General features: G+C 53.2%; 1 protein-coding gene across 1 annotated transcript in view; it reads right to left on the bottom strand.

Annotated features, from left to right (window-relative positions):
* Positions 1–200: 200 nt before the first annotated feature.
* The window catches only part of ALG9 (ALG9 alpha-1,2-mannosyltransferase), a 54,411-nt gene continuing 44,708 nt past the window's right edge, over positions 201–9,903 (bottom strand). Inside the window, 2 exon segments of the mRNA XM_060250453.1 lie at positions 201–1,101; positions 9,567–9,697. Of these exon segments, the coding sequence (XP_060106436.1) occupies positions 978–1,101; positions 9,567–9,697 (255 nt within the window). The 3' untranslated portion in view covers positions 201–977.

Raw genomic sequence — 9,903 nt, 5'->3', positions numbered from 1 at the left:
AATCCCTGCTCCAACCGCAGACAAGAGCCCTTCCCTATAACCCCTGGCAAACGAAACCACCCGCCGCTCCAGACCCTTCTAGGAGATGGGATGCAGATCCGGAGGCCGTGCACACCAAGGCAACGGCTGGGGGGCTGTTGACAAGCCGGGAGGTCAGGAGGGGGGGGGGCAGAGAGAGAAACAGAGAGACAGAGACTCACTTTCAGTCCATGGTCAAATTGTGCTTGGAGGAGGCAAAGTCTAATTTTTTAATGAACGTTACAGACAGTTTCATCACACAGTACAGCCCAAAATAAACAAGCCCGAGGAGGGCCTCGCGTTTCCCCCGACATCTTTGCAATATTCTGAATGTACAGAGCTCGGGCCTTTCCCACAGAGCCTAGATGAAGCTTCTAAACCCCTCTTTGTGGCAGGTGCTGACAAAGACAGCGGGAAGGAACGCCACCTACACAAAAGTCACGTCCTGCTAAATTATGCCACTAACGACATCTGTTTCTGAAAGTGCAAAGTTCTGCTCGCCTCCTCTGGGTCTGTTTTGGGACCAATTTTGTCCGTAGGCCCGAGGGACTTTTCGGAGTTCCTGCAGGCCATCGTGAGTGTCTCTCTTTTGAAGGCCCCTCCGAAAAGAAACAGGAACCTCCCCCCTTCCGGAGCGAGTGAGATGTTCTGCAGCGCAGAGAACAGCTGAAAGACAGGTAGCGCTCTCTTGAGACGGGGCCGCACCTGGGAAATCGTCCCAGACTTCTGCTCCTGTCCCCTCTTTAGCAAGAGAGCAGCAGGGGGACGGCCTAGGAGAAAGCACAGAACCCCCAGCCACGGGCCGATCGTGTCGCCAGTAAGAGCCTGCAGAACGAACAGCCAAAGGGGAATCCTTCACAAGCTCTCTTCCTGGCACCCCTGCTGTCCTCTGTGTACAAATGTGGGGGAAGGAGGTGGGGATTACGGAAGCAGAAAGCCAACCCTTCTGGCTGATTCTCTTAGCCTCCCGTTTTCTTCCGGACTTGCTTCGCTCGCCGGGGCTTCAGGATGGTGTAGTTCACGTACGTTGTGTGCTGGTCGGACAGGAAGGGGACATAGAAGGCCCGGAACAACTTGGAGGACCTGGAAAGACATGCAGCTTTAAAGCTGTACTCTTTTGCTTTCATGTGTGAAAAAGGCACGGCGGCCTTGAGTTCAAATTCAAGTTAATCCCCCAGCCCTTCTGCTTGCTAGTTCCTTGAAAATGTTCAGCTGGATTCGAGTCCAGTAGCGCCCACGAGACCAACGAGATCCTCAGGGTATCAGCTTTGACTCTCGAAAGCTGATACCCCCCAAAATTATCACTGGCCTCTTAAGGTACCCCTGGACTCGAGCCTGGCTTGTCTACTGAAGACCGACACGGCTCCCTTCTTGAAAAAGTTTAGACCCCTTCCTCTCCATCAAGGACCGTCTCTTCCCGTATATGCCCCGGAGGTCGCTTCGTTCGGCCTCCCAAGATCGACTGACTGTCCCCGGCCCAAGAGATGCCCGTCTTGCCTCTACCTGGCCTTTCTTGGTCCTGGCCCCAACCTGGTGGAGTCAGCTCCCTCTGGAGATCCGGGCTCTACCTGGCTTGCTGGCCTTCCGTAGGGCCTGTAAAACGTGCTGTTCCGCCAGGTCTTCGGGTAAGGCGGCGGGCATCTACCCATTAGATCGGTTGGCCTCCCCTACTGTACTATCCTACTGCGCTGTGAAGCTGCATCGTATTGTTATACCATCTTCCTATATGGCCCGGCTCAACCGGCTGAACGTTGTAATCGGTTTTTATTGTTACGCTGTTGGGATTTTATTATTTGCGTTGCGCTCCGCTCTGAGCCCCCCGTGGGGAATGGGCGGAAGAGGAACGAACAAATAATAATAATTTTTCAAAAAGGCAGCTAATCCCAATAAAACCAAGACACCCACGGAAGCAAAACCAGCTGCACTGAAATGACAGCCGTGCAATCCTAAGTCTGGGAAGGAGCAAACTGAAAGTGTTTTGTTTTTACCTCAGGCTCCTGGAAGACTCTCTTCCCGCCTCCTTCCTCCGGCCTTGCCTTTGCTAAGCGCGAGCGGTCTCCCTTGCTTTCTCGGGTTACCAGGCTCTTGTAACAACCCAATATTAATGCTCTTCAGCAACGTCTTCTATCTTAATATATATTTCTATTAAGAGCTTAACCCTATCCAAACATATGCATTTATCCAGACGCACAAGCCTTCTGGAGTTTGCTGGCCAATAGCTCTCTGCAATATTTTTATTAGAAGCAAGCTGTTCTTATAGATCAGGAGTGGCCAGCGGTAGCTCTCCAGACGTTTTTTGGCCACATCTTGCTTCCTCGGCACTGCCTCGTTCCCCAGGCAGAGCTGGAGCGGCAGACTTTTCTCCCGGAGGACTTGCGCCGAGAGGCCCATTAGCGGGCTCTGGGGAGAGTCTGCGAGTCGCAAGCCCTTGTGAGCGAAAGCGAGAGGTGTGCCTTGGGCCTTAGGCATTTGGGCACCCTGCCCCAGGCTCTGCAGTTCTTCCGAGGTGGCAAAGTGGGGGGGGGTCTCCCCTGCAAGAGCCACGGACCCTCAGCTAAGCACAGTACCCCTCCTGCCACCAAAACCGGAGCGCATTCAGCAGACGCTGCCTGCGTAGCCTAATTAGTCGATGGCTTGGAGTGCTCTCTAATTCAATTAGCGGCCCCATTTATCAGAGCCAGTGGAGGGTTGCAGCGGCCCTCGCTGACGTCAATCGGGGAGACTCGGTGTCCCAGAAGCCTCTGGTTCAGCGAGCAGGAATCGAGCAGCTGGGGTCATTTGTTTCCCGAAGCACCGGAGCTGCCGGGGCTCGAAGAACGGAGCGCCCAGTGTTCAGACGGGGCCGCGCCACCCTGTTCCCCCAGCAGCTGCGCAACCCCCTTTCCGGGCCCTTCCTCCCCCCCGCCGCCGAAAGCCAGGATTCGGAAGCGACTCAAAACGAAACTGGCATCTGCCTTGCTCTGTTTGCACGGTCCGCTCTGAGCGCAAAAACACGCGGCCCTGGCACATCTGTGTGACAGGGAACTTTTCGGTCTTAACAACCGATTCTAGAAATTCACCCAGAACGCACGGGGCTGTCATCAGCAACTGTCGTCTGCGAGTGATTATTTGCAGTCCGCCTGGGGCCTAGAGAGGGGGCATCGATGCCGGCTGTTCTGGCATTTCCCCGGGCGGCTGGAGGGCTACGCTTTGCCAGAGGCCGGCGGGGCCAGGCAGCCGGAGGGGCTGCGACTGTTTGCAAACAGCCACGTGACCTCCCTGTGCCTCTCCGGTCAAATTCCTGTATCTGAAAATAGCCGATAGCTATCAACAGCCCACTTTTTAATGCTTTATTTCTTTTTCGGGCTGCTGCGTTCGGGTCAGTGAAGCAGCTGCCAGATCTCGGAGCCTGCCAAAATTCAGGGCTCGCTCCCTTTCGCTCCGCTTTCGAAATTGGAGCGCCCCGTCCTATCGGAACCTCGGCGAAGAACCTCACCCAAAGTCCAGATTTGTATCGAAAACAGCTTCAGGGGGAAACTCTGGCTCTTGTGGGAGTCTTTACAGATTAGTATTTATTATTATTTATTACGTTAGAAGATATTGGATTTATATCCCGCCCTCCACTCCGAAGAGTCTCAGAGCGGCTCACAATCTCCTTTACCTTCCCCCCCACAACAGACACCCTGTGAGGTAGATGAAGATATTGGATTTATATCCCGCCCTCCACTCCGAAGAGTCTCAGAGCAGCTCACAATCTCCTTTACCTTCCTCCCCCACAACAGACACCCTGTGAGGTGGGTAGGGCTGGAGAGGGCTCTCACAGCAGCTGCCCTTTCAAGGACAACCTCTGCCAGAGCTATGGCTGACCCAAGGCCATTGCAGCAGCTGCAAGTGGAGGAGTGGGGAATCAAACCCGGTTCTCCCAGATAAGAGTCCGCACACTTAACCACTACACCAAACTGGCCTCCCAGGGATGGCCAAACTGTGGCTCTGGAGCCACATGTAGCTCTTTCACACATATTGTGTGGCTCTCACTGCCCCATCAGCTGACTTGGAGAAGGCATTAATCTCTTTAAATCCCTCGGAGAACTGCATTTAAAGTTGCTTTTTGTCCGTCTCTCTCTCTCCCCCCCATTAAATTTGCCCTCCTCCCTCCTTGCGGCTCTCAAACAGCTGATGTTTATTCTTTGTGGCTCTTGCATTAAGCAAGTTTGGCCTCCCCCTGTGTTAGACTTATATCCCGCCTGTTCTCCGAACACTCAAGGCGACTAGCAACCTAAGATAACGATGTTAAAACAGTAAAACAATAAAGCAGTCAGATAAAATCGCGATGGTGCTACTTCCTCTATTCAGGCAAGATCATATAGTGTTTCCCTTTCTCCAAAGCCGTCAGATCCTAGGCGGTTGGTACAAATGCGAGACAGAGTCAGGCGAGGCGGCAGCCCTCTCCCGTTTAAACGTCATATGCCATCCGAAACAATTCAGTCTTGCAGGCCCTGCAGAACTGCGATAAGTCCCGCAGGGCGCTGATGGCTTCTGGGAGGGAATTCCAGATTGTTGGGGCTGCCACTGAGAAGGCTCTGGAGGAATTTAACCTAGCCTCTTTTAGCCTAGGGACAGCCGTTGAGAACTTGATCGATTAAATTTTGGCCGAGTCTAAACCATTCCGCACCCCGCCCTTCAAATCCCAAGCCCTTCTCCCTGAACAAAACCATGCGCAGGCAGCAACCGTTAGGTAAGTTCCAAGCTGGAAGACGTGATATCCTGACTGATTCCACCCTTCCCTCTTCAGAAAGGTGCTAGTTATTACTTTTAAAGCCCTGGATGGCTGAGGAACCATTTACTTGAGGGACCCGTCCATCCCCACACATTTCCCAGAGGGTACTAAGATCTGGATCCCAACATCTCCTAGTGATTCCCGGGCTGAGGGAGGCAAGATGAGTGACTACCAGGGATCGGGGCCTTTTCAGTGGCAGCCCCGTCCTGGTGGAATCAACTGCCGGAAGAGGTTAGGGCCTTGCACAACCTCGCCCAGTTCCGCAAGGTCTGTAAGATTGTACTCTTCCGGCAGGCCTTCAATCTACCGTAGGAGAATTCTGGAATAACCACCATCCAGGAACTATGAGGAACATCTAACGTGTCAGCACCAATGCTGCATATCAGGAGTGGTCAACGGTAGCTCTTCAGATGTTTTTTTACCTACAACTCCCATCAGCCTCAGCCAGCATGGCCAATGGCTGGGGCTGATGGGAGTTGTAGGCAAAAAGAACATCTGGAGAGCTACCGTTGGCCACCCCTGCTGTATATTGTTTTAATCTATGTGTTTCAGCTTATATATTTAAATGGTCTTATGGTTTTTATGACTGTGATCATAGCACGCTAGGACTCTGATGTAAGCCGCCCCGAGTCCACCTTGGCGGGGTATAAATCGAATTAAACAGCAACATTAAAGAAACAAACAAAAGCACCAGAGCTGTTCTAAACTGACAGGGACTACAGAGTGGGGGGCAACTGAAAAGCTGCCCCCCCCCTACAAGGCATTACGGAAATTTAGGGAGGGACGGTGGCTCAGTGGTAGAGCATCTGCTTGGTAAGCAGAAGGTCCCAGGTTCAATCCTCGGCATCTCCAACTAAAAAGGGTCCAGGCAAAGAGGCGTGAAAAACCTAAGCTTAAGACCCTGGAGAGCCGCTGCCAGTCTGAGTAGACAAGACTGACTTTGATGGACCCAGGGGGGTCTGATTCAGTCGAAGGCAGCTTCATATGTTCATATGTACCGAGAGTCTGCCCCCTTCTGATGGCGGGACGCAGAGCAAACCAGACTGAGCAGTGGGAGACGCAGACCAAGAGGCTGCCCTTCCCCCCCCCCCCCCCCAACAGCCGACAATCAAGTTTCTCTAGCTGTGAACGCATCTCGCACCGTTCTGATCCTCGGGGAGATTCTCACAGTTGCTGCTGTCCCTCCACCCACTCATCAAGCTATTTTATAAAAGGTAACAATTCGCAGTCACGCTCCATCTTCTTCTTTCTGTTTAGAGAGAGACAGAGGGAAGCGTGGGGAGTTCCGGGGAAGCCAGACGGTTCTGACGAGCCAGGCTGACGGCCGCCAACTGCAGGCTGGCGGGGAGGGTGAAGGGGTTGTTGCAGAGCTCTCGGCGGGGCCCCGCCTCTCTCTTTGGCTCCAAAAGGAAGTGCCCGAAGAATGCCAAGACACGGAGGAAAGTTGGCAGTGATGCTCTGTATTCTTGGTGCTTGGGAGGGGGGGGGGCAACAGTGGGAGGACTTCTAGCGCCCTGGCCCCACTGGTGGACCTCCTGATGGCGCCTGGAGTTTTTGGCCACTGTGTGACACAGAGTGTTGGACTGGATGGGCCACTGGCCTGATCCAACATGGCTTCTCTTAGGTTCTTTTGTCTGGAACAATAATGCTCTGTATTCTTGGCGCTTGGAGGGGCACCAGTGGGAGGGCATCTAGTGCCCTGGCCCCACTGGTGGACCTCCTAATGGCGCCTGGGGTTTTTGGCCACTGTGTGACACAGAGTGTTGGACTGTATGGGCTATTGGTCTGATGCAACATGGCTTCTCTTATGTTCTTATGTCTGGGGCAGTGATGCTCTATATTCTTGGTGCTAGGGCTTCTAGTCTGGCCCATTGATGGACCTCCTGATGGCACCTGGGTTTTGGCCACTGTGTGACACAGAGTGCTGGACTCGATGGGCCATTGGCCTGATCCAACAAGGCTTCTCTTTTGAACTGGCATAGTTGAACATTCCATTAAGACTACACAGAGTGTTAAAGCTGCAGTACTGCAGTCCCAAGCTCTGCTCATGACCTGAGTTTGATCCCCAGTGGAAGCTGGGTTTTCTGGCAGCCGGCTCGAGGTTGACTCAGCCGTCCAGCCTTCCGAAGTCAGTCAAATGAGTCCCCAGCTTGCTGGGGGGAAAGTATAGATGACTGGGGAAGGCAATGGCAAACTACCCCGTAAAAGGTCTGTCATGAAAACGTTGTGAAAGCAACGTCACCCTAGAGTCGGAAATGACTAGTGCTTGCACAGGGGACCTTTCCTTTCCTTGTGTGTTTGAGAACTGAGATGTGCTTTCCGGTTCCCAAATGGTTGTGTGTGGGTGGCTTATGCGCTGTTAAGTCCATAAGTGGTTATTAGCCACAGCATACTGCTAGAACTCTCTGTCTGAGGCAGTGATGCTCTGTATTCTTGGTGTTTGAGGGTGGGGGGCACAGTGGGAGGGCTTCTAATGTCCTGGCCCCACTGGTGGACCTCCTGATGGCACTTGGGGTTTTGGCCACTATGTGACACAGAGTGTCGGACTGGATGGACCACTGGCCTGATCCAACATGGCTTCTCTTGTGTTCTTCTGTGACACTGAGTGTTGGACTGGATGGACCACTGGCCTGATCCAGCATGGCTTCTCTTGTGTTCTTATGTGACACAGAGTGTTGGACTGGATGGACTACTGGCCTGATCCAACATGGCTTCTCTTATGTTCTTCTGTGACACAGAGTGCTGGACTGGATGGACCACTGGCCTGATCCAACATGGCTTCTCTTATGTTCTTCTGTGACACAGAGTGCTGGACTGGATGGGCCATTGGCCTGATCCAGCATGGCTTCTCTTGTGTTCTTATGTGACACAGAGTGTTGGACTGGATGGACCACTGGCCTGATCCAACATGGCTTCTCTTATGTTCTTCTGTGACACAGAGCGCTGCACTGGATGGACCACTGGCCTGATCCAACATGGCTTCTCTTATGTTCTTATGTGACACAGAGTGCTGGACTGGATGGGCCATTGGCCTGATCCAACATGGCTTCTCTTATGTTCTTCTGTGACACTGAGTGTTGGACTGGATGGACCACTGGCCTGATCTAACATGACTTCTCTTATGTTCTTATGTCTGGGGCAGCGATGCTCTGTCTTCTTGGTGCTTGGGGGGGGCACAGTGGGAGGGCTTCTGGTGTCCTGGCCCCACTGGTGGACCTCATGATGGCACCTGGGTTTTTTGGCCATTGTGTGCCACAGAATCTTGGACCGGATGGGCTACTGGCCTGATCCAACATGGCTCCTCTTAGGTTTTTATGACCAGGGCTGTCAAGGACAGCAGAAAAGAAGAAATGGACCCCTGGGAGTGAAAGCATGGGATCGAATTCTCCTGCCCGCCCCCCCACCCCCCATCAACTCAACCTCTCGTGGTAGAGCAGGTGGAGGGGGCAAGCAGCCCATGGTTGCCAGAAGATACCCCAGCCAAGTAGTAGAAGAGGAGAGGAAGGTTTTATACACCGCTTTTCTCTACCTGAAGGAGTCCCAAAGCAGCTTACAAAGCAGCTTTCCCTTCCTCTCCCCCCACAACAGCACCCTGTGAGGTAGGTGGGGCCGAGAGGGATCTGAGAGAATGGTGACTGACCCAAGGTCACCCAGCTAGCTTCCTGCAGAGGAATAAGGAATCAAATGTGGTTCTCCAGACTGGAGTCCACCACTCTTAAACACGACATGATGCTGGCTCTTAGGGCCAGATTCCTTCTAGAACTTGAACAGGGTTCCACGGTTCTGTTTCCACTGCAGTTCTGGTCGCACCCTGGGTCATGGTGAAGGAAAACCACTGGGGACAACTTCAGCCCACCCCTCAACAGCGGTGCCCGTGGTGTGGCTGTCACTACACAGAGAGGGGCCTCTGCAGACAAGTCCACGCATGCATAAAGAGACCCCAGCAGGCCTTTCTCCCCCCAGGAAGCGATGCCCAAGTGTCAACAGTTTCCCCCACTGCACCCAAGAAGATGAAGACAACGTTGCATTTATGTCCCACCCTATACTCTGAAGAGTCTCAGAGCGGTCACAATCTCCTTTACCTTCCTACCCCCACAACAGACACCCACCTGTGAGGTGGGTGGGGTTGAGAGAGCTCTCCCAGATGCTACCCTTATAAGGACAACTCCTGCAAGAGCTATGGCTGACCCAAGGCCATTCCAGCGGCTGCAAGTGGAGGAGTGTAGTGGTTAAGTGTGCCGACTCTTATCTGGGAGAACCGGGTTTGATTCCCCACTCCTCCACTTGCACCTGCTAGCATGGGCTTGGGTCAGCCGGAGCTCTGGCAGAGGTTGTCCTTGAAAGGGCAGCTGCTGTGAGAGCCCTCTCAGCCCCACCCACCTCACAGGGTGTCTGTTGTGGGGAGGAAGGTAAAGGAGATTGTGAGCCGCTCTGAGACTCTTCGGAGTGGAGGGCGGGATATAAATCCAATATCTTCATCTACCTCACAGGGTGTCTGTTGTGGGGGAGGAAGGGAAAGGAGATTGTGAGCCACTCTGAGACTTTTTGGAGTGGAGGGTGGGATATAAATCCAATATCTTCATCTACCTCACAGGGTGTCTGTTGTGGGGGAGGAAGGGAAAGCAGATTGTGAGCCGCTCTGAGACTCTTCGGAGTGGAGGGCGGGATATAAATCCAATATCTTCTTCTTCTCCCAGATAAGAGTCCACGCACTTAACCACTACACCAAACTGGCTCTCTCCAACATACCTTTATCTGCTTCCCACAGAGCTGGGATTCAATGGCCACTTACCTGGAACTATCTAGGAAAGGCTTGTAAGCAATACTGATCCATTCGTCCTTATTAGCAGCGTATCTCGGCTCCCGGGGTGTTTCCACCGGCGTGTCTAAATCCACCAGGTAGTGGCATTTGGAAATGTCAAACTGGGAAGAGAGGGAGAGTTCAGGTCAGCACCCTCTGCCTTTGCGAGGGTCAAAGGTCCCTGCAGTGGGGTTTTGCGGTGGTTGTTTGGTGCCTTCGAAACACATGCTGTTGCCTGTGCGATAACACATACAAACAACGCTTGGGGCCTCTTTGGCGTGTCGCAACACGCTGATGAGCAGGCAAATGAGCCGGGTTCTCCTGCATG

This window comes from Heteronotia binoei, chromosome 12 (assembly GCF_032191835.1).
Source record: "Heteronotia binoei isolate CCM8104 ecotype False Entrance Well chromosome 12, APGP_CSIRO_Hbin_v1, whole genome shotgun sequence".
NCBI lineage: Eukaryota > Metazoa > Chordata > Lepidosauria > Squamata > Gekkonidae > Heteronotia > Heteronotia binoei.
The sequence above is the reverse complement of the archived record's forward strand: the minus strand, read 5'-3'. Positions and strand labels throughout refer to the sequence as shown.